Genomic DNA, 26389 nt, shown 5'->3' with positions numbered 1-26389 from the left:
TTGTTTGGATCAGTTTCTCAGTTCTTTTTGTGTTCGACATTTACAGTGCCGTGCCGTCGGGGAGGCGAGCGGGGCGACGAAGTAAAAGGGGACGCAAAATTCGGGAGGAAAAAGGAAAGAAAAAAAGAGGAAAAATTACTTGGACACACATATAAAAATGGAAGGAAAAAAGTAATAAAAAGTGCTCAAAATCAAAGAAAAGCAGGGTTTATTTTTGAAAATTTTCTCACGTTTCATGCTAACCGTGGTGGTGCTTCGCAGCTGTTCTGTCGGCCGTCGTATATTCTCGCCCCGGGCGCTGATTTTCCATGGTACGACACTGGACATTTGTACATAAATATACTTACCTGGTTAATTATGAAGTTACTTCTATCGTCTAAACTTAGAAAACAACATATTTCACACGTATATTAAAAACAAAATACAAACACATATGTAAGCATAGAAGTGCTCTAGAAAGCCGAACTATGAAACAAGACAGAAGCAAATTAAAAAGTAAGTGAGGTGCAATAGATGGTGCGTCGTGCCTAAATTTTGCACTTGCTACTTTTTTTCATTGTGCTGACACAACGTGCATTTGGTGAATAGGCTGCTACATTTTGGTGCACATCTTGCGATCGGAAAAACAAATTCAAAACTTACGTGGTGGCTTTCTATCATCAAACCTAATGATTGGTAATTCAACTCCTGTGCAGAAACTAACACAAATATTGAAGTTCTTGAAGCGATTGAAGTTTCCAGCACAACCGCTATAGATAAATGGAATACAAGTCCTCCTGTCCTCATCGTAATACCATCTTTTATAGCCCCCTTCGCAGGGCCCAGTGTCTACCCTCAGTCTGCACACGGCTACAGGAAGATGGCGGTTCAGTGCACAATCTCTAACATGCTTAAAAATGCTTTCTTAACGTTTCTCTATTTTAATGCTGAACAAATATAAAGAACTTACACTGCGGCCGGCTTATTTACTTACTTATGAAGTTCAAAGTAAGGTAAGTGATTTGATTATAGGCACTGTCTTTTAATAATAATAATTTTATCACGCAATTACAAATGTAACGAGGAATTTAATACTAGGCGAAAGGATTCTGACTCACTAATTGAAACTTACACATGGTTATAAAGAATCTTCTTCATTTGATTTTTATTTTAAGTATAACTTAGGAACCAAAGGTTTATACACCATAATACGAGGCACGGTCAATATATTTTTGTCCTCGTATAGAAATGTTATGGTTATTTGTATGAAATACGGCAATGTCTGATGGGTAAATTTAATGCTTCTAGGTTCAAAAACTGTTGAAGGTATGACGTATGGAAAGAATGAAAGTGTTGAAGTGGCAAAAGTGGAATATCACGGGGTTATAAAGTTCCTCCATCTAAAGGAGATGAAAACCAAGGACATCTTATTCAGAGATGAAAACTGTTTATGGCGAAAGGTGCATATCCTTAAGCACTATTAAAATATGGAAGAGACAGCTGAAATGTTGACGGATGAGTTTGGAGGACAAATCTAGAGAGGGAAGACCGTGTTCAGCGATTGATGACGACATAATTTGGAAAGCGGAACTCCTAGTGATGGACGACAGACGAATAACCAAAATACTATTGTTAATGTGTTGAAGATTTCCAATGGCTCAACTATCTTGCATGATCACCTTCACCTATCCAGTGTCTGCACTGTGAGTTCCCAGGTTACTCACTCCTTTTGAAAAACAGCAAAGCGCTGATTGTGCATCGGAAGTGTTCGCTCTCAGTGTACCCAATGAGAACGACTTTTTCGATCGTTTCGTGACAATGGATGAGTGTTGGGTATATCACTTTGACCCAGAGACTAAAGTGATGAGTAAACAGTGGGAACATAGCAGCTCTCCACCTCCTAAAATGGCCCGTGTACAGCCTTCTGACAACAAGGCCATGCTTTCAGTTTTCTGGGATTGTAAGGGCATTATTCTTACGGATTACCTAACTTATGGGGATAATGTGACTAGAACATATTACAGAGGTCTGCTGGAAAAACTTCGCGATGCTCTAAAGGAAAAGCGCCGTGGTATCCTCACCAAAGATGTTCGTCTGTTAGTTGACAATGCTCCCGCCCACAAGGTCCAGGAAACCATGAATCTTGTCCAACGTCTAGGGTACCAATTACTTCCCCATCGTCCATATTCACCTACTTTCGGGACGTAAGATTTCTTTTGTTTTCAAAACTGAAACAGTCTCTGAAAGGACGGTGTTTTTCTTCAGATGCGAAGGTCATTGCTGTAGTGGAGCACTGGTTTTCCAGCCGATGTGACATTTTCTACAAAAAGGGGCTCTGGAAGCTGAAAAACCGGTTGCAGAAATGTGTTACTTTGCTTGGTGACTATGTAGAGAAAGACTAATTATATGGCTGCATTTGGTCCTTTTCCCTCAGCCCTTCATAGTGAGTACAAAGTTACTCACCACCCCTTGTATTTTACAAACTTAAAGATCAGTGATTATTGATGCATATCATAAATCATTTTACGAAGTTTCATTTTTAAATTAACAACTATTCACAATTGGAAATTCATGAACATAACAGCATCTTATTTATGAAACTAGAAGTTACTATTGGTATAAAATATCATAAGTAAGCAAAAATAGCCGGCCTTTATCTCTGTCTAAAACAAGATGCTAATGTCAACCATGCATAGCATACTGTAATAATCTAGTTATACTCATGCAATAAAATACAATAGATTGTATCTTTCTACAAAAAAATGATACAACTTGTTTTACATAACAGCAGGCAGAGAGGTTCTACTCTGAAATTGCTACGGATGAAAAGACAATCGTAAAATATTGTCAACGAATTGTCATAAAGTCTACTAAATGTGCTATAAAATAAACTTAGTTTTAGTGCAGAGGCATTCCATCTTTAAGTTCGATTGCAGTATCAATCTGTCAAATGTTGAACTTTATTTTGACTTCGGTATAAGCTATAATATGTTGCAGGCAAAGTGATGTATCATTAGGTGCATTAACATTTTATATCATGCTAAAATGTACAAAACCCTTAAAATATGGTTGCAAATGCTTGGTCTTTATCAACTAAGATACTCAAATTACTATATCAGCATAAACTGTCTACTTCTTAATAAGATGATCTAGAAGAAAGTGTGATATAATGGAATTATTTTATTATTTTTAATAAAATAAAGCTTTTAGACCATTTTTAACGTTATTTTTTTAACGTTTACAGTATTATTCAGTAAATTCACTGTGTTTCATTACACTATTCTTCTTCATTATTCTATTTCCCGATATCAGCTGGTTTTGAATTTTAAAAAATCATTGTATATTGATTATAGCTTTGGAAATATTCAATATGTAGACCAAAGCATCAAATATATATTAATAACACTTGTGTAACAGTTTCGGACAATGTAACGTTACATTGGCGACATCTAGATAACGTGTCTGATGAAGGCGACGTTGCATTGGCGACATTTAGATAACGTGTCTGATGAAGGCGACGTTACATTGGCGACATCTAGATAACGTGTCTGATGAAGGCGACGTTGCATTGGCGACATCTATATAACGTGTCTGATGAAGGCGACGTTACATTGGCGACATCTAGATAACGTTACATTGCCGACACCTAGTTAACGTGTCTAATGAAGACGATAATAAACTGCCGAAACTGTTACACAAGTGTTATTAATATAATTAATCCTTTGGACATTTTTGTTTTATTCATGACCAAAAAAAAAAAAAAAGAAAAGAAAAGAAAAGAAAAGAAAGAAAAAATCCTTGTGAAAAAAATCTTAGTTATTTCTCAAGACCCATACTTTTCTTATATATTTAAAACTATTAAGTCTGTACAATCGCAAAGTATAGAGGAAAATATCTAGAATTATGTACTATAAATAGTATTTGACATCCTTCCAATACGACTGTAAGAATCATCATCTTGTACAAGGATTGTAAGAATTGTCTAATCTTCTACACACTCTCTAAATTTGATGGCCGAATATCATTTTCATAGTAAATAAAATTATACCCTACCTATCTATTTCACACACACAAATTACGGAGTTTTGAGTCCTACCTATTCTACTGGGTCATATTTGTTTAGACAGAGAACTGGTTCCCTACCTCCCTGCTAGTTAGTCTCAAAATCTCTGTTTTGGTTATAACTAAAGTATATATCCGGCGGTATTTGAAGTAATATATATCCGGCAGTGGACATAACATAACAACAGGTGAGTCTATGAGAACTGACTTATGTCAATAGAACAAAACTTCACTGCAGAACAAATTAATTTCGGAGAATTCAGTCATTGCAAAACCACACTTACAGATTTCTGTAATTCCTGAATATTTAAGAGTTCCAAGCTTTCGACTCTCGCCTGGAGTCTTGGTCACGGAGGTTAAAAACAAGAAGAAAACAGAAATATCAAAGAATAAAAATGGAACGGACTTACCAGGGAAAGAGCTTTTTTTCGGATTTTTTTTTTAAAGAACATCATCCAATTTAAGAGTTATTACACGGATCCCAATGAAAAATCTGGTATTTACGAAATAAAATGCTGTTGGCAAGGTAGTTATATAGGCAAAAAAAAAAAAAAAAAAAAAAACGAAAAGAAATTTAAAAGTCCGAGTAAAAGAACACATTAGAGATTCGAAAGCGGAAAATCCAGTGGCAGGTTTACCGAAACACTTACAAAAAACGCAACACAGGGTAGAAGATTTAAACATTTTATTTGGAGCTACAAATGAAGTAGAGAGACTGGTTTTTGAAAATTTATGTATTCATTAAAAAAAAATCTACACAAGGGATGGCTGAGTGATGAATGCGAGGCGGTTATTACAAAATTTTACAACCTCCCCCCCAAAAAAAACCCGCACAAATTGACTCCACCATATTTTAGTTTGCTTCAACATCATTTGCAGATAGACAACTTTTTTTTTTTTTAACACAGCTCTTTCCCTTAATAAGTCCGTTCCATTTATATTCCTTGATGTTTCTATTCTTTTTCTTCTTGTTTTTAACCTCCGTGACCAAGGCTCCAGGGGAGAGTCGAAACCTTGAAAGTTTAAAGGAAATTCAGGAACCACAGAAATCTATAAGCAGAATGACTGTGGGAATTGACATACTTCAGTAGAACAAAATTTCACTGCAGAACGAATAAATTTCGGAGATTTCCCGAAATGTCGTTATACTATTATTTTAATGTAGACATATCACAGTAAGAAATAAGTAAGAACAAAATCACAGTAAGAATTAACGAAAAATAATATCACAGTAAGAAACAAAAATACTCTGTTTAAATTACTTTTACATAAATAAGACAAGATCAATTAGATCTTGAGTCTACAGTCATTTCCAAAATAATACATTCTTTAATTCATTTTCATCAAATTATAAAATAAAGAATACAAATAAACTAGCACATTATTGTAACGTATGGCGCACATGGACCAATATAAAAACTGTGTTTATAGCATACTCACCTTGCCGGAATGAGTCTGAAAGATTTCCTACAGGTATAATAACATCCCTATGAAGACAAATGGTTTCACATTCCCTTCGGGAACTAAATCTGTTGCTGTTTCCTCCACAACCTCCGTAAATGAATTCTTTACATCTTTGGCTTGCTGGGTCGAAGTACCATTTTTCAAAGGCTGCACGACATGGGCCCACATCATACGGAATGTTGCAAACGTCTGAAAAAGCGCGGGGAAAAAAAATTGTACTAAGAAACACAATACCAGTTACAACATTTTATTCTAACTTCAACTCATTTTGGCCAGTTAGTTACACATTTGCCGTAAGTTCATCAACATATGATTACTGAATTACTTAAGATGTACTTCACTTAATAAATGTTCAATGATAACACACAAAATAAAATGAAGTTAAACTTGTGTATTTTCCGAAGACTTTTTCACGTTTACCTTACATTTCTTACAATATTTTTTTCCTTTTAAATTGACCATACATGCATTTGCAATGACGTCCTTTTGGATCATCTCTTCACTACCTAGAAACTTGTCTGGTCACAAAACGTAACAACAAAAATGTGCAGGTTTGACCATAAAAGAAAAATGATATCTATCATACTAGACCTTCGTCTATAACAACATTTACACATATATATGGATTATCGTTACACAGTAGAAGCTAAACATTTCCAAGGATTTAAAACAAGAACTTTAGGAACGATCCAATAAATGGATCAAAAGATTGCGATCTTGGCTAAGAATTTTAGCAATGTTAAAAAAAAGAAAAAAAGAAAAAAAAAGGACGTCGAAAGATTGCGAACTTGGCCAATAATTAGTTTTTGCATTTTTGAACGGCCCTTAAATCGAGTTTTCATATTCTTACTCAATAAGGACATTATACTGAGTTAAGTGATAGTTTGGGTTTAGCTACACTATATGTAGTTCTTCAGATATAAGACTTACAGGAAAATTTTTGATTGAAATATATTGGATCTTTTGATCCAAAATAATAATAATAATAATAATAATAATAATAATAATAATAATAATAATAATAATAATAATAATAATAATAATAATAACAACAATCTGAAACGTTCAGATTGTATATGTAACTTGAAAATGTAATATTTGAGAACACAACATAAACATAACTAAAACTAAACCTTGGATAAGCCTTTCCGCTGCCGATCCATTAGACAAAAAAAGGGAAAAGAAGTAGGAAATTTCTCGCATAATTTGTTTGCGGTAGATGCTGAAGAAAGATCGTATGTAATAATATTGCAATTATCATTGGAAAAACGATAGAACAATATTGCAAGAAGAAAAATGTTGTAAATTCAGCTTTTAGTATTGTTAGGTTCAACCGAAAGTATTTATGAAAAGTATATGCATGCCAAACTAACTGAAAAATGGGTAATCTGTTGTGCGCTTTATTGATTTATATCTATACATGAAGTGGAAGTTTAGTAGAAAAGTGTTGGTCATAGCAAAGGGTCGTATTTGGTATATTACAGTCTAAACAGAATTAAAAGATTCTTTTTATGTTACTGAATAAAGATAGTTCTTGGATTAAGGATGGCTTCTTTTGAATTTGACTGTAGTGCGTATATAGTAGGTCGTGTCTTAGATCTGTATTGCATCTGTGTCTTGAGAATATAATACATTACAAATTGAGACTTTGTTGATATATGATTCCATATGTTTATTTTTATTCAACTTGCAAAGCAAATCAATAAATAATAAACAAATCCATACAGAAAGATAGCAAGGACCATGAAACATTCATCTAAACATTCTATAAACATACTATAAACATACTATTTAAAAAAAACTTGAGGATATGTATAGAATTACGTAAGTTTAAGAGAGTCTGGTCCATCTGGGTCCCATTCCCTGTTGCAAGACATATTCACTTCAAAACAACCAAAATTATAACAGAACATTTAATTCTTAAACTTCTATGAAATTAAATATTGTAATATTTTACAGTGCGCCTTACTACGGATTACTATGGTGGCAGAGTATAGGAACACTAACGATACCATTGGTTTTGTGACAACCAAAAATTATCAGCACCACCGCCGCACTGTAGCACCTATATAACCAAGAAGATTTTAGTGACAAGTATCAGATTTTGGGTGGTCAAAATTCTTTTTCTTAGCTTGCAGTGGAGCTTTAAAAGTGTCTCACCTAACTCAAGCCTCTAGACTGCAGGATTCTTTTTTCCTTGTAGTGAAGCATTAAAAAACTTTTTTATTACATACTTGCTTAACTTGCAATGGTGCTTTGTTAAAACTTTTTGTTTTGCTTGCAGTGGAGCATTGAGTGTTTTACTCCCCACGTAGCTTGCTCCGTGAGGGTCACCTATTTTAACCCAAACATTTTTTTTTTAAATATACTTATTTATATCATACTTTTTAAAATAAATTTTATAATAAAATCTGGTAGTAAATAAAATCCAAACTATAATTTGTTCTATCTACGCTCTACCTAGCACAAGCAGAACTTTACAATATACAACAAAAAATGTACAGATTATTCACCATATTATTGTACTGAAGATGAATGGCTGTTGTGCCATTCGAAATATTTAGAAAAAGAAACAATTATTTGGAAGTTTAAAAAAAATAATCATAGTAACACTGGCGGTTTTAGGGTTTTAATTTTGGGTAGGCCCGCTCCATCGCTTATGGATACATATACACATTTGATTGATTAATGACAGTAGGAAATTACTTTTACAGTAGTAATTGATGTTATTTGTTAAATAATTATCTACCATTAATATAAACAATGGAAAATATATTTACTCTTTATTGTATCTTTAAGCGTTTAGATATTTTTCAAAATTTTGGGGTAATTTTTTGGTAGACTCGTGCCAACCCGGCCTACCCGCTAAAGCCGTCAATGCATAGTAAGTGAAATTGCAACTAATATGTTCATTTTATCAAAAACTTAAAAAAAAAAAAGTTCTATTTTGTTTTGGCAAACATTAGTTGTAACTACATATGTAAATAATGGTATTATTGCTTGCAACAATAAGTTAATCTCCATAGTAACAGAATATGTAACCACTATTCAAAATTCTTCGAATATTCATTTTTCGAATAATCTTTCCAATAATGAATGTTCGAAGAATCTATTATTATTAAATTATTCAAATATGAGATGGTTTGAATTTCAGCAACAGTTCAATAAGAATTTTAATATATACCTTGCCCTCTAAAGCTTCCACACTGCCTTTCGCATTCCTCAATGGAGTCAAACCTATTTGGACTTCCTCCACAGCCGCCGTAAGAGAACGCCGAACACTGTTGAGTTTGGGCATCATAATACCACGCTGTGATTCCTTCATTGCATGGGCCGGGATCAACGGGTGAGTAGCAAATACTGGATCCAGTTTCTTAAAAATAAATAAATAAATAATGTAAGTGTAGATACGTCGAAACAACAAAAAAGTTATGAAATATAAAATTATAAAGGGTGTCTACAAAGTCCCATTACCTTTATCATACGCAAACAAAATGAGCAAGTGTTCTCTGGAATAGTTGTTATTAATATAAAATGATTTTGTGATACTCATGTGATATAAACCATTAATAATGATCTGTGCATCGTCATTCTCATGGCAAAGAATAATAAGCTTCCAGGTTCTAACATTTCTCGGAGCAATGCTAGCACAACAGGAGATAAAGTTTGTCTTATCTTTCAGTTCGTTAGTGGTATCGTAACGTTGTTTTCTCATTATATCCTTTATGACTACCCACAATAAATTATCACACATTGTAAAGTCTGGGAATGCAAACAAAAAAATTACGTTATTATCATGTACTTAAGGGTGATGAGACTGGCCTAACTTAAGATAAAAGCATTCTGAAATAAGTTTGAGAATAAAAGCATTTATTAACCACAGGAAATAATAAAGATTGTGATATCAAATTGACAGTGGTTGAATTGAAAATAAATTATTACTGATATGCTTGCACACACAAATCTATTCTACGTATACTTTCTGACAGGTAGTTAAAATAGTGATCGCCCCCATTTTTTAATCAAAATTATCGCGTTTTATTTATCTATTTATTTATTTTTCAAACGTGTAAACTCCAGATCGTACGTGTCATCATGCGAAAAGGGTCTCTAACAGGTACATAACATTACTGGTGAGGCCGAAGATTACGTTTCGTATATAACAAAATTATAAATATAGTTTAGTCAGCAAGTTTACTTAGAAAAAGAAAAAGAAAAAAGAAAAAAGAAAGAAACTTTGAGAGAGAGAAACAAACGACAAGTAAATTAAGATACCCAAAATTTTACTACCCGTGAAACTTTAAAATGAGCTCCACTACGTGCACGTTTATTACTTCAGTATAGTAGAGTTTTAAAAAAGTTTTATGCTAGTATGACAATTTGGATATTAATTTACTACCGGTATCCAATTTCGGTTTATACCAGCCCAATTCGACAACTGTGAATTGAGATGTAATTTTCGCTTGCAAGCGGAATATTTTGTTGCACAAACTAATTACTCTTACTAAGATATATTAAAGATTCATTAAAATATTCTACCTGGGTAGATCTTTATGCTGTTTACTATAATTTTATTTTTGTGTAGATATTTAAAGCTTGGTGTATAAGTTACATCAAGAAATGAAGGAACAGTGCCTAAGAGAAAGTCTCACACTGTTAGAATCTACAGGACTCTGACATTGCAAGTATAAACGGTAAAATTGTTAAAGTTCATAAAGAAAACGCTGTAAAAGAATCTACATAAACCACCAGTTTATCAGGAGATCTTATTTCAATTTTAGAGCCTTTGCACCAAAAATGTGTTTATAAACTGATTTGATCTCATGTGAGAGACTGAACCTGATGAACAAGACCAGAGAATAAGTGATCAAAACTGTACAGGAAAACTCTTACAGACGCAATCAACGAAGTGAGTGTATCATTTATCTCCTTAACAATTATTCTAGGATTTGTTTTATTTTTTGAACTTTAATGTCCCTTTTAAATACCCAAGCTATATGAGATGTAGACATCAATTTAAGGTTGAACCGAACTTCTTGTAATGCATCCAATATTTTCCCACTGGGAATCAATCTAGGGAGCATATGCATCAAAGGCGCACGCGCTACGCACTAGATCAACCGGTAGGGCTATTCTAGGATTAGATTGACATCACTAAAGTATAGTGAACGTCCCGAGTCACTATTTCCAATAAATGAAGCAAGTAAGGCACTGCTTAACCTGGAGCGTAAGGAACAGAAAAAAAAAAAAAAAAGCAAGTAGGGAAATGGTGGGCAGGGAGTTGTATTCGTAAGCTTGAGACGCCAATTTTGAATAACAGAATACAAGCAAACACAATTTTTTTTAAATAACTTTTTTACGTAACTGTTGCAGATTTACGATATGATGACCAAAAATTTGTAATTTTACTATTCATTTTTGTTACTTTAAGTGAAAAAGGAACACATACGTATATAAAGAAGTAGTTTAACCAGCGAATTACCATTCCATCACCTGAGGAGATGTACTTCATGAGTACATAATAGATACTACAAATATAAATCATTCCTAATGCTAAGAGTTCATATTACTTTAGCAACCTAAGAGTGTTTGCTTCATATTTCCTTACATAAAGTTTGTACGTAATGTTTCGGAGTCCCAGTAAATGGTTCGATAATTTGTACCAAAGACAAGTCAATGGATTGTTTGGAATCGAGAGTGAATGTACTTAGGTGATAAAACATGAAAATTATTTAAATACTAATTATGATAATAGAAGGCGCCTGCTACTATCCAACCTGTGTAATCGTATGTAAGCACAGATCTGAGAAAGGCTTTATGAGTTTTGAGTACTGCGTCGGCGTGTAGTTCCTATAAACTTCCAGTTACACATTTTACACATACAATCTGTTAAAAAGCCTTTTAGGTAACTGTCCCTTAACCTAGAAATAGTCTTTAGATCTTGTGATGATATGACTGGACAGAAACCCAATTACAAATAGAAAAAAAATGAATATTACCTTCAGGGATGGGACCTTGGGTTGTAAGTGGTATATGCCTCCTACATCTTGCTTCGCAATCTTCTCTACTGTTGAACCTGTTCCCATTTCCTTGGCAACCACCGTAATCGAATTCATAACAAGAATCAGTAGTGCGATCGTAGTACCATTGCTGGAAACTGCCACTGCATGGACCCACCACTCTTGGCAGTGTACAAACATCTGCAAGAAACAATACAAGTGCTTTAAATATCGGTACTCTTTTATAGTTGCACAATGATTATCAGAATTTGTTATTAATAAATAAACAAATAAATAAATAGTAGTTTTGTAGGTCTTATAGGTTGAAGTGCAATTAAATCTCATTAAATAAAAGTGACTATGTTAATGACATAATAACTGTTGAACCACCCGACCGATGCACCGATTTCGATCAAATTCTTAATATAGATAAGGTTCGGACTTGGGATGGTTTCTCATTTCACTTTCACTGTACAACTTAGGAGATGAAGAGTTGAGATCTTCAAAAATCAATATATATAAAAAATGAATATGATTACATTTGTGACTTAATAATTCTTGAACCACACGACCGATATCTCGATCAAATTTTCAAAATAGATGAGGTTCGGGCCTGGGATGGTTTTCATCATTTCACTTTGACGTTGCAACTTAGGGGAGGGGGAGGGAGGATACATATATATTAAATTCGTTGTACAAGAGCAGAAGTGATTCCTGAGAGTAAAACAAACAAAAAAAGTTCCAATAAACATAGGGCGAAAACTCCATCGTTTTTCGTGTTATAGGCTGCCGAAAACATGAAAAAATGAATTCTAAAGGTAAATAGCTCCAAAACTATGGGATCTACTGTAGTCGGGTCAAGACTTCACTCAGGAACTAGTGTGTGCTCTATCCAAAATACATGTTTTAGAGTCCTAAGGTACTCACGTAACAATTTTTATGGGGGTAGTTGGAGAGTATTTTATATCATAGGCTCGTAGTCAAACTCCCTCTATAAAAATTGTTGTGGAAGCACCTCAGGATTCTGAAACTCGCATTTTTGGATAGGGCACATACTAGTTCCTAAGTGAAGTTTTGACCCGACCAAGGTAGGTCCCATAGTTTTGGAGCTATAAACCTTTAAAATTCATTTTTTCGTGATTTCGGAAGTCTATAACACGTAAACGATGGGGTTTTCGCCCTATGTTTATTGGAACTTTTTTGTTTGTTTTACTCTCAGGAATCACTCCTCTGCTTTTGTACAACGAATTTAGCGCCATACTGTATATACATATATATATATATAGTGAAACCTCTACTAACGGACACCTCTCTAAAGCGGACACTCTCTAGTACGGACACGGACAGTCTTTCTTGTCTTTTATAGGTATTATTTACCTCCGTATTACGGACACTTTCTCTAGAAACAAGTTGGGAAGTGCAGTAAAAATACACCTTTAGTAATTCATACGTATGTCACCAAGGTAGAACATGTGGGTGTGACAACATTTCGCCTCCTCAACTGTCTGTTCAGCAACCCAGAGGAAGGGTCTCTGTTTCATAACACCCTTATACCCTTTGCTTACATTCCACTCCTACCCAACCTGCTTCAGAAAAAAAAGAGATTGACAGTTGCCCACTGTTTGGAATGACATCATTCTACTGTCCCGCTGGAATCTCTAACCAAACATAAGATAAGTTTGGTATTTTTAACCACGGGTACGCATACTAACTTTTTAAAAAAGTCATTGCTGGACTGCAATTAACTCACAAATTAAAGCAACACACCGAAAACGTAGTAAGTAGCGATAAGTGTAAAGTGCAGAGAACTATAACATCTTATCCCCATGTTGTGCCTCGAATTGGATGGCACAAGATAATGCAGGTCCAGTAACATTTTGGCAATATTTATAAATACGCGATTCATGCAAAAATATTTTCTTCTAATTGCATATTACCTTGTTTATTAATTTACGTAAGAAAATATTGAAACCTCTCTAAGGCGGATACCTCTCTATAGCGGACAATTTTTGATTCCCCACGGCTGTCCGCTTTAGAGAGGTTTTACTGTATATCGAAAATGACCGATATTAGTGTCGAATCCATAGTTTTCGGGGTAGCTGAGATGAACAATGACACTTCCAATGCCGTTTAAATCCAAATTCAGCATCGAAACTTGGAGGAGGAGGATGGGGGAAATATATATATATATATATATATATAAATGATCGAAAATGATCGATATCAGAAAGCGCTTCAGTAGATCTAATAGTAAAAAGTGACTGACTAACGAAACATAGTACTATTTTCTTATTTTAACCCAAAGAAGCAGGTAACTGACGCTAGTTAATTATAAATAAAAGAAAATAACTTCTTCTATTCTTTTTCAAAGTCAAGAATAATCAGCCAACATATTTAAAGCACTTAGCTAAATCCAAAGGCAAAAATGTTCAGAAACAAAAAGGTGAAACTTTATTAGGCTGTATGAGAATGGCACATACAGCATACAAGATCAAACGGGTGACTTAATAATGAAATTTCATTAAGCTAATCTGACATGTATTACGACCTCACTTAAAATAATGGTTCTTTCGTTTTTTTTTTTTTTTTATATAGAATTAAAAGGTCAATCTTATTTATTTATTTTGCGTTCACGAGACCACAGTGTTGTTGTATATTTGTACATGCGGTGTAGAACATGTCAACTCATATTAAGCTCTATATAATAAACTACTGCAATAGTCTCTTATACATCATATTAGTCTTATAACACAATACATATTTATACATAGATATACCACTTTCCCGTAAAAATATATCATACAAATAAATAATTAAAGATGTCGAATCTCATCTTTGTAGAAATATTTTTACAACAGTAATAACAAAGTAATTAGCACTGGGGTGTGTTTGCACCCCACTTGCAAAAAAGAAGGTTAATCAATGTATATCATCTGAAATGTAGATTATTTGAATCATTGTTAAGTTGTGAGCATTGAAAAGCAACAAATATTGTCCTACCTAATTATTACTTTGAACAATTATTATTACAGCAAAACCTGTCTTCAATGAGTCCTTTACTAAAAGGAAACTTGTGCTAAACGGAAATATTTCGCAGTCACATGAATTTACTGGAGAAAATCGCGTTAAATACCCTTGATTAAGGTTGGTGTAAAGGGACAAGTTTTGCCGATAGATGTCACTACGGTCTTCGTATCTCTCTCATGTATTTTTTTACCTTTTTCGAAAATTTACAATTTCTCTTACAAATTTCAATCTGGAGACTTCAAATTTTTAGAGAAGAAACTTCATAGCCTATCGAAGGCAACAATCCGTGGCAATTTTTCATTTAGAAATTTCTTCATTGTTGAAAGAGTTCCATTGTTAAAGGTTTGGACATCCAACCCAACAATGAAGCCATTTTAACAGTGAAGAAACTTCGAAAGAAAAATTGAAACGGATTGTTGCCTTCAATAGGTTATGAAGTTCCTTCTCTAAAAATTTGAAGTCTGTAGATTGAAATTTGTAAGAGAAATCGTGTATTTTCGTGAAATGTAAAAAATACATGAGAGAGATACGAAGACTGTAATGACATCTATCGGCAAAACTTGACCCTTTAAACCAACCTTAAACAGAAACTGTATTACGTGGACAACAGAATTCAAAATAAGCCTCTTAACGGAAAATTTCAATTTCCGGAGTGGAGCATTTAGAAAGTTTCTAGAAATCCTATGAGAGGGAGATATATACTTTTAGCAAAACAAACAGTGATGTGCAAACCGAAGCAGACACGACGGATATACCTGATTTAATTGAGAATTATACGGAAAGTCTGAAAGGAAAATGAAATGAAATGAAATTTTTGAGTTTTACGTCCCACGATTAGGCTAAAGAAGACGGTGATCATGAGAAATGAAGAAATGGTGGAATGAAGAAAGTGGGAGAAACGGGAGAACCCCGAGAAAACAGACGCACACGGTGTCTGCCCACCACAAGAAGAGGAGGTGGAGAAAGAAGAGAAACAAGGCATTGAATTGGAAGAAGAATGTAGGCTAAAGACTTATTAAGATTCTATCAAATGTTTAAAGGAACAGCAACATTTGCCTTACGTCGAAATGACACCGATATGCTTAGTGTGGTTTTTCAGGCTAAAGTCTTTGTGTAAAGTTGAGCAGACAAGCAGCGATGCGTACAGACAACGCTCCTTGACTATTCGAAAAATTAAGTAGTTAACATACCTACAATATGTTTTCTGTTAATTGTAAGTTTTCTGTGTATTAATTCGTAGTAGAAATAAATACTGTAGATTGACTAAGTTACATACAGTATCTTACTTTATCTCCATTATATGCATGTACCTTTTTAGCATAGACCTAACTTCGTTAAGCGGAAATGTATCTTCAACGGAAATTTTTGCGAGTCCCTTTCAATTCCGCTGAAGACAGGTTTTAACTGTATTTTATGCTTGTAGGTTCGAGAAACACCCTAGTATATTTACACTAGTATCACAAATGTATCAACAAGTATTATTAGTCTAGTAGCTTTGAGAAATAGTCGCTAGATATATTAATAAATATCCTTTTCAACTTGCCTTGAGCATAGCCACACTTCTCTTCACATTCTTGTCGACTTGAGAATCTGTTTTCATTCCCTTGACAACCTCCGTACAAAAACTGTTTACAGACGCCATCTCTGCTGTCGTAGAACCATCGAGCTTCTGAGTTGGAGCAAGGACCATGATCATCAGGAAGAAAACAGAATTCTGAAAATAAATAAAATAAAAATATATTCATAAACAATAATTAGATAACATTATTGTAATATTCTACAAGGCTGTGTTTACAAACATCCAATATGTGGTTCTATTTACAAATATCAACCGTCTTACTGTAAACTACTATGGCTGCAGACGACAGACAACAGCAATACCACTGACCATAAGACGACAAGGCAACAGCAGTGCCATCGTCTCACCTGGAGCACTTATATAACCAAAAGGATTCCAAGGAAAGACATCAGTCTGTGACTGGTCATTCCTCCTTTAGCTTGCTCTGGAGCTCTAGGAGATACCTATCCCAAAGCCTCTAGTTTGCTTCGAAACTCTAGGCTTCCCATCTGCCCTCTTAGCTTGCTCGGAGCTCTGTTGGTCCTCATAACCTCAGTCACCTAGCTTGCTTCGGAGCTCTGTGACTCTTAACTCCCCTCACTGCTTATATGGAGCATTGGGAATCCTAAAATCCACTCCGTCTAGCTTGCTTTGGCGCTCTATGGAAATCCTGCTCTGCTCTAGACTGCTCGGGCCTTGGGTCACCTCTCTATTGACCCAATATTAGGGAATTTACATTATAGTAATAATTTGTAATATGCTGTTTATAGTGTATTTTATAATAGAAACCAATAGTGGGAAAACTATTCTGGACTGTTTTACATTATTGGGAACACATTAACCACATTTAAATAAATGATAATATTAATAATTTGTTATTAACACAAAATATGCACATTTTGCAAATAGTCCGCTGCTGCCTTTAGCCCAACAATTTAGCTTCCGAAGGTGGGGAGAAGGAAATTAAGCTGAGTTGATTTCTTTGTCCGTATTTGGTCGTACGAAGAGAGGAGTAGGTGGGCAGCCGCCATACACACATAGAAAGTTGAGAGAGAGAAACTTCGCAGCATTCCAATTCTAAGAATTTTGTCTCAGTGCCCACTAATTCTAAGAAATCCTCTTCCGTATATGAGGGTTCTCCAAAGAGTTATAATTGTAATTTGCCCTACCTGTGCTCTACCAACACCTGCAAAAGCAGAACTTTACAATATCTTGCAATGAGATGCCCAAATGATCAGATCTCATAATCCAACTTAATGCTCCAGAGACAAAGGACGAATAATTCAATTGTACATATTATAACGAAATGATGAGAATCAAAAGATTTCAAAGGTTGGAATTTTTCCTCTTCTAAAAATTTTTATTTAACTCATTTTCTTTTAGGATGATTGTATATGCTCTCAAAATAGTCATGTAATGTCATACATATAAGGTTTCTTTCTTTCTTTCTTTGAGTTTAACGTCCCACGTTTATGCATCGAGTCTAAGGGAGACGTTGATGGTGAGTTGGATGATAACGGTGGAATGATGAAAGTGAGGAAACTGGAGAAGCCCGAGAAAACCCGCGTACACAGTGTTTGTCCATCACAAAGCCCAGTTAGTGGGAGCTGAGATCGAATCAGGGAATCTACGCGCACCAGAAGTAAGCATTCTACCATTTAGCCATCTCCGCCCCGTAAGATTGCAATAAATTCTGTAGAAGGAAGTTTTACTGATCACAATGTTGACTTCATATAGAGAACGTTAATACATTTAATTTTAATACTTAAGTCTTTTTTATCTATTTCTTGTTAATTTGGATGTATAATTAATGATTTAGGAAGTATTTTGATCGTGTCTTGTTTCTTATTCAGTCACACACGAGGGGTGATCAGAAAGTAAGATTACAAGACCGGTATTTCTGGAGTTTTGTCTATTATAGAGGAATGAGGAGTGTGCGGTGATTTTAATACATGTTGTTGGCAATTGTGCAGAGTTTCAGTCACCCGCCCTACGGTGCTAGTTGTAGGTGTATTCGTTTGGAAAACTGGTCTCGCGAAGAAATTCATTCAGTTATTCAATTTCTGTGGGTGTAATATGTAACTGCGGCTGAAATTCACCGGCAGCTGGTAGAGGTTTACGAAGAGACTGTAATGTCTCTTTAGCCACAACTCTTCACTAAGGACGTCATCTTCCTTCACAAAACGCGCGCTCATATACAGCCCAGAGGACCACAATGCTGTTGAAACAGTTTCGCTTGGACATCATCGACCAGCCTCCATACAGCTCAGACCTCGCTCCAAGTAACTTTCAAGTGTTCCCGCACTTAAAGGAACATCTAGGAAGCCATCGCTTTGTTTCAGATAAGGAGATGAATCACTTCGTGACAACGTGGCTGAACACGCAGGAACAGGATTTTTACCAGCAGGGAATCTTCAAACTCATCCCACGATGCGACAAGTGCCTCAACCGATATGGAGACTAGGAGGCCGTCGCTTCTCTTCAGACGAGGAGGTGAAACACTTCGTGACAACGTGGCTGAACACGCAAAGACAGGATTTTTACCAAGAGGGAATCTTCAAACTCATCCTACGATATGAGAGGTGCCTCAACCGATATGGAGACTAGGAGGCCGTCGCTTCTCTTCAGACGAGGAGGTGAAACACTTCGTGACAACGTGGCTGAACACGCAAGGGCAGGATTTTTACCAAGAGGGAATCTTCAAACTCATCCTACGATATGACAGGTGCCTCAACCGATATAGAGACTAGGAGGCCGTCGCTTCTCTTCAGACGAGGAGGTGAAACACTTCGTGACAACGTGGCTGAACACGCAAGGGCAGGATTTTTACCAAGAGGGAATCTTCAAACTCATCCTACGATATGACAGGTGCCTCAACCGATATGGAGACTAGGAGGCCGTCGCTTCTCTTCAGACGAGGAGGTGAAACACTTCGTGACAACGTGGCTGAACACGCAAGGGCAGGATTTTTACCAAGAGGGAATCTTCAAACTCATCCTACGATATGACAGGTGCCTCAACCGATATAGAGACTAGGAGGCCGTCGCTTCTCTTCAGACGAGGAGGTGAAACACTTCGTGACAACGTGGCTGAACACGCAAGGGCAGGATTTTTACCAAGAGGGAATCTTCAAACTCATCCTACGATATGACAGGTGCCTCAACCGATATGGAGACTAGGAGGCCGTCGCTTCTCTTCAGACGAGGAGGTGAAACACTTCGTGACAACGTGGCTGAACACGCAAGGGCAGGATTTTTACCAAGAGGGAATCTTCAAACTCATCCTACGATATGACAGGTGCCTCAACCGATATGGAGACTAGGAGGCCGTCGCTTCTCTTCAGACGAGGAGGTGAAACACTTCGTGACAACGTGGCTGAACACGCAAAGACAGGATTTTTACCAAGAGGGAATCTTCAAACTCATCCTACGATATGACAGGTGCCTCAACCGATATGGAGACTAGGAGGCCGTCGCTTCTCTTCAGACGAGGAGGTGAAACACTTCGTGACAACGTGGCTGAACACGCAAGGACAGGATTTTTACCAAGAGGGAATCTTCAAACTCATCCTACGATATGACAGGTGCCTCAACCGATATGGAGATTAGGAGGCCGTCGCTTCTCTTCAGACGAGGAGGTGAAACACTTCGTGACAACGTGGCTGAACACGCAAGGACAGGATTTTTACCAAGAGGGAATCTTCAAACTCATCCTACGATATGACAGGTGCCTCAACCGATATGGAGATTAGGAGGCCGTCGCTTCTCTTCAGACGAGGAAGTGAAACACTTCGTGACAACGTGGCTGAACACGCAAGGACAGGATTTTTACCAAGAGGGAATCTTCAAACTCATCCTACGATATGACAGGTGCCTCAACCGATATGGAGATTAGGAGGCCGTCGCTTCTCTTCAGACGAGGAAGTGAAACACTTCGTGACAACGTGGCTGAACACGCAAGGACAGGATTTTTACCAAGAGGGAATCTTCAAACTCATCCTACGATATGACAGGTGCCTCAACCGATATGGAGACTAGGAGGCCGTCGCTTCTCTTCAGACGAGGAGATGAAACACTTCGTGACAAACGTGGCTGAACACGCAGGAACAGGATTTTTACCAGCAGGGAATCTTCAAACTCATCCCACGATGCGACAAGTGCCTCAACCGATATGGAGACTAGGAGGCCGTCGCTTCTCTTCAGACGAGGAAGTGAAACACTTCGTGACAACGTGGCTGAACACGCAAGGACAGGATTTTTACCAAGAGGGAATCTTCAAACTCATCCTACGATATGACAGGTGCCTCAACCGATATGGAGACTAGGAGGCCGTCGCTTCTCTTCAGACGAGGAAGTGAAACACTTCGTGACAACGTGGCTGAACACGCAAGGACAGGATTTTTACCAAGAGGGAATCTTCAAACTCATCCTACGATATGACAGGTGCCTCAACCGATATGGAGACTAGGAGGCCGTCGCTTCTCTTCAGACGAGGAGATGAAACACTTCGTGACAAACGTGGCTGAACACGCAGGAACAGGATTTTTACCAGCAGGGAATCTTCAAACTCATCCCACGATGCGACAAGTGCCTCAACCGATATGGAGATTAGGAGGCCGTCGCTTCTCTTCAGACGAGGAGGTGAAACACTTCGTGACAACGTGGCTGAACACGCAAGGACAGGATTTTTACCAAGAGGGAATCTTCAAACTCATCCTACGATATGACAGGTGCCTCAACCGATATGGAGACTAGGAGGCCGTCGCTTCTCTTCAGACGAGGAGGTGAAACACTTCGTGACAACGTGGCTGAACACGCAAGGACAGGATTTTTACCAAGAGGGAATCTTCAAACTCATCCTACGATATGACAGGTGCCTCAACCGATATGGAGATTAGGAGGCCGTCGCTTCTCTTCAGACGAGGAAGTGAAACACTTCGTGACAACGTGGCTGAACACGCAAGGACAGGATTTTTACCAAGAGGGAATCTTCAAACTCATCCTACGATATGACAGGTGCCTCAACCGATATGGAGACTAGGAGGCCGTCGCTTCTCTTCAGACGAGGAGGTGAAACACTTCGTGACAACGTGGCTGAACACGCAAGGGCAGGATTTTTACCAAGAGGGAATCTTCAAACTCATCCTACGATATGACAGGTGCCTCAACCGATATGGAGATTAGGAGGCCGTCGCTTCTCTTCAGACGAGGAGGTGAAACACTTCGTGACAACGTGGCTGAACACGCAAGGACAGGATTTTTACCAAGAGGGAATCTTCAAACTCATCCTACGATATGACAGGTGCCTCAACCGATATGGAGATTAGGAGGCCGTCGCTTCTCTTCAGACGAGGAGGTGAAACACTTCGTGACAACGTGGCTGAACACGCAAGGACAGGATTTTTACCAAGAGGGAATCTTCAAACTCATCCTACGATATGACAGGTGCCTCAACCGATATGGAGACTAGGAGGCCGTCGCTTCTCTTCAGACGAGGAGGTGAAACACTTCGTGACAACGTGGCTGAACACGCAAGGACAGGATTTTTACCAAGAGGGAATCTTCAAACTCATCCTACGATATGACAGGTGCCTCAACCGATATGGAGACTAGGAGGCCGTCGCTTCTCTTCAGACGAGGAGGTGAAACACTTCGTGACAACGTGGCTGAACACGCAAGGACAGGATTTTTACCAAGAGGGAATCTTCAAACTCATCCTACGATATGACAGGTGCCTCAACCGATATGGAGATTAGGAGGCCGTCGCTTCTCTTCAGACGAGGAGGTGAAACACTTCGTGACAACGTGGCTGAACACACAAGGACAGGATTTTTACCAAGAGGGAATCTTCAAACTCATCCTACGATATGACAGGTGCCTCAACCGATATGGAGACTAGGAGGCCGTCGCTTCTCTTCAGACGAGGAGGTGAAACACTTCGTGACAACGTGGCTGAACACGCAAGGACAGGATTTTTACCAAGAGGGAATCTTCAAACTCATCCTACGATATGACAGGTGCCTCAACCGATATGGAGATTAGGAGGCCGTCGCTTCTCTTCAGACGAGGAAGTGAAACACTTCGTGACAACGTGGCTGAACACGCAAGGACAGGATTTTTACCAAGAGGGAATCTTCAAACTCATCCTACGATATGACAGGTGCCTCAACCGATATGGAGACTAGGAGGCCGTCGCTTCTCTTCAGACGAGGAGGTGAAACACTTCGTGACAACGTGGCTGAACACGCAAGGGCAGGATTTTTACCAAGAGGGAATCTTCAAACTCATCCTACGATATGACAGGTGCCTCAACCGATATAGAGACTAGGAGGCCGTCGCTTCTCTTCAGACGAGGAAGTGAAACACTTCGTGACAACGTGGCTGAACACGCAAGGACAGGATTTTTACCAAGAGGGAATCTTCAAACTCATCCTACGATATGACAGGTGCCTCAACCGATATGGAGACTAGGAGGCCGTCGCTTCTCTTCAGACGAGGAGGTGAAACACTTCGTGACAACGTGGCTGAACACGCAAGGACAGGATTTTTACCAAGAGGGAATCTTCAAACTCATCCTACGATATGACAGGTGCCTCAACCGATATGGGGACTAGGAGGCCGTCGCTTCTCTTCAGACGAGGAGGTGAAACACTTCGTGACAACGTGGCTGAACACGCAAGGACAGGATTTTTACCAAGAGGGAATCTTCAAACTCATCCTACGATATGACAGGTGCCTCAACCGATATGGAGACTAGGAGGCCGTCGCTTCTCTTCAGACGAGGAGGTGAAACACTTCGTGACAACGTGACTGAACATGCAAGGCAAAGATTTTTACCAGAAGGGAATCTTCAAACTCATCCTACGATATGACAGGTGCCTCAACCGATATGGAGACTAGGAGGCCGTCGCTTCTCTTCAGACGAGGAGGTGAAACACTTCGTGACAACGTGGCTGAACACGCAAGGGCAGGATTTTTACCAAGAGGGAATCTTCAAACTCATCCTACGATATGACAGGTGCCTCAACCGATATGGAGACTAGGAGGCCGTCGCTTCTCTTCAGACGAGGAGGTGAAACACTTCGTGACAACGTGGCTGAACACGCAAGGACAGGATTTTTACCAAGAGGGAATCTTCAAACTCATCCTACGATATGACAGGTGCCTCAACCGATATGGAGATTAGGAGGCCGTCGCTTCTCTTCAGACGAGGAAGTGAAACACTTCGTGACAACGTGGCTGAACACGCAAGGACAGGATTTTTACCAAGAGGGAATCTTCAAACTCATCCTACGATATGACAGGTGCCTCAACCGATATGGAGACTAGGAGGCCGTCGCTTCTCTTCAGACGAGGAGGTGAAACACTTCGTGACAACGTGGCTGAACACGCAAGGGCAGGATTTTTACCAAGAGGGAATCTTCAAACTCATCCTACGATATGACAGGTGCCTCAACCGATATGGAGACTAGGAGGCCGTCGCTTCTCTTCAGACGAGGAAGTGAAACACTTCGTGACAACGTGGCTGAACACGCAAGGACAGGATTTTTACCAAGAGGGAATCTTCAAACTCATCCTACGATATGACAGGTGCCTCAACCGATATGGAGACTAGGAGGCCGTCGCTTCTCTTCAGACGAGGAGGTGAAACACTTCGTGACAACGTGGCTGAACACGCAAGGGCAGGATTTTTACCAAGAGGGAATCTTCAAACTCATCCTACGATATGACAGGTGCCTCAACCGATATGGAGATTAGGAGGCCGTCGCTTCTCTTCAGACGAGGAAGTGAAACACTTCGTGACAACGTGGCTGAACACGCAAGGACAGGATTTTTACCAAGAGGGAATCTTCAAACTCATCCTACGATATGACAGGTGCCTCAACCGATATGGAGACTAGGAGGCCGTCGCTTCTCTTCAGACGAGGAGGTGAAACACTTCGTGACAACGTGGCTGAACACGCAAGGGCAGGATTTTTACCAAGAGGGAATCTTCAAACTCATCCTACGATATGACAGGTGCCTCAACCGATATGGAGACTAGGAGGCCGTCGCTTCTCTTCAGACGAGGAGGTGAAACACTTCGTGACAACGTGGCTGAACACGCAAGGGCAGGATTTTTACCAAGAGGGAATCTTCAAACTCATCCTACGATATGACAGGTGCCTCAACCGATATGGAGACTAGGAGGCCGTCGCTTCTCTTCAGACGAGGAGGTGAAACACTTCGTGACAACGTGGCTGAACACGCAAGGGCAGGATTTTTACCAAGAGGGAATCTTCAAACTCATCCTACGATATGACAGGTGCCTCAACCGATATGGAGATTAGGAGGCCGTCGCTTCTCTTCAGACGAGGAGGTGAAACACTTCGTGACAACGTGGCTGAACACGCAAGGACAGGATTTTTACCAAGAGGGAATCTTCAAACTCATCCTACGATATGACAGGTGCCTCAACCGATATGGAGATTAGGAGGCCGTCGCTTCTCTTCAGACGAGGAAGTGAAATACTTCGTGACAACGTGGCTGAACACGCAAAGACAGGATTTTTACCAAGAGGGAATCTTCAAACTCATCCTACGATATGACAGGTGCCTCAACCGATATGGAGACTAGGAGGCCGTCGCTTCTCTTCAGACGAGGAGGTGAAACACTTCGTGACAACGTGGCTGAACACGCAAGGACAGGATTTTTACCAAGAGGGAATCTTCAAACTCATCCTACGATATGACAGGTGCCTCAACCGATATGGAGATTAGGAGGCCGTCGCTTCTCTTCAGACGAGGAAGTGAAACACTTCGTGACAACGTGGCTGAACACGCAAGGACAGGATTTTTACCAAGAGGGAATCTTCAAACTCATCCTACGATATGACAGGTGCCTCAACCGATATAGAGACTAGGAGGCCGTCGCTTCTCTTCAGACGAGGAAGTGAAACACTTCGTGACAACGTGGCTGAACACGCAAGGACAGGATTTTTACCAAGAGGGAATCTTCAAACTCATCCTACGATATGACAGGTGCCTCAACCGATATGGAGATTAGGAGGCCGTCGCTTCTCTTCAGACGAGGAGGTGAAACACTTCGTGACAACGTGGCTGAACACGCAAGGACAGGATTTTTACCAAGAGGGAATCTTCAAACTCATCCTACGATATGAGAGGTGCCTCAACCGATATGGAGACTAGGAGGCCGTCGCTTCTCTTCAGACGAGGAGGTGAAACACTTCGTGACAACGTGGCTGAACACGCAAGGGCAGGATTTTTACCAAGAGGGAATCTTCAAACTCATCCTACGATATGACAGGTGCCTCAACCGATATGGAGACTAGGAGGCCGTCGCTTCTCTTCAGACGAGGAAGTGAAACACTTCGTGACAACGTGGCTGAACACGCAAGGACAGGATTTTTACCAAGAGGGAATCTTCAAACTCATCCTACGATATGACAGGTGCCTCAACCGATATGGAGACTAGGAGGCCGTCGCTTCTCTTCAGACGAGGAGGTGAAACACTTCGTGACAACGTGGCTGAACACGCAAGGGCAGGATTTTTACCAAGAGGGAATCTTCAAACTCATCCTACGATATGACAGGTGCCTCAACCGATATGGAGATTAGGAGGCCGTCGCTTCTCTTCAGACGAGGAAGTGAAACACTTCGTGACAACGTGGCTGAACACGCAAGGACAGGATTTTTACCAAGAGGGAATCTTCAAACTCATCCTACGATATGACAGGTGCCTCAACCGATATGGAGACTAGGAGGCCGTCGCTTCTCTTCAGACGAGGAGGTGAAACACTTCGTGACAACGTGGCTGAACACGCAAGGGCAGGATTTTTACCAAGAGGGAATCTTCAAACTCATCCTACGATATGACAGGTGCCTCAACCGATATGGAGACTAGGAGGCCGTCGCTTCTCTTCAGACGAGGAGGTGAAACACTTCGTGACAACGTGGCTGAACACGCAAGGGCAGGATTTTTACCAAGAGGGAATCTTCAAACTCATCCTACGATATGACAGGTGCCTCAACCGATATGGAGACTAGGAGGCCGTCGCTTCTCTTCAGACGAGGAGGTGAAACACTTCGTGACAACGTGGCTGAACACGCAAGGGCAGGATTTTTACCAAGAGGGAATCTTCAAACTCATCCTACGATATGACAGGTGCCTCAACCGATATGGAGATTAGGAGGCCGTCGCTTCTCTTCAGACGAGGAGGTGAAACACTTCGTGACAACGTGGCTGAACACGCAAGGACAGGATTTTTACCAAGAGGGAATCTTCAAACTCATCCTACGATA

General features: G+C 39.1%; 1 protein-coding gene across 5 annotated transcripts in view; it reads right to left on the bottom strand.

The window, feature by feature from the left end:
• Positions 1-26389, bottom strand: part of Ppn (proteoglycan-like sulfated glycoprotein papilin) — a 557431-nt gene that overhangs the window by 35213 nt on the left and 495829 nt on the right. For 4 of the 5 annotated variants that reach the window (XM_081729955.1, XM_081729958.1, XM_081729956.1 and 1 more), the window contains exons 30-34: positions 16075-16245; positions 11505-11705; positions 8690-8878; positions 5482-5694; positions 643-849 (exon numbers count right to left, since the gene is read on the bottom strand). In XM_081729955.1, the coding sequence (XP_081586081.1) occupies positions 643-849; positions 5482-5694; positions 8690-8878; positions 11505-11705; positions 16075-16245 (981 nt within the window). The remainder of the gene's footprint in view (positions 1-642; positions 850-5481; positions 5695-8689; positions 8879-11504; positions 11706-16074; positions 16246-26389) is intronic. The other variant, XM_081729957.1, reaches the window with a different exon arrangement.

The sequence above is a fragment of the Thermobia domestica genome, chromosome 11, assembly GCF_964235325.1.
Source record: "Thermobia domestica chromosome 11, izTheDome1.hap1.1, whole genome shotgun sequence".
Taxonomy (NCBI): domain Eukaryota; kingdom Metazoa; phylum Arthropoda; class Insecta; order Zygentoma; family Lepismatidae; genus Thermobia; species Thermobia domestica.
The sequence above is the reverse complement of the archived record's forward strand: the minus strand, read 5'-3'. Positions and strand labels throughout refer to the sequence as shown.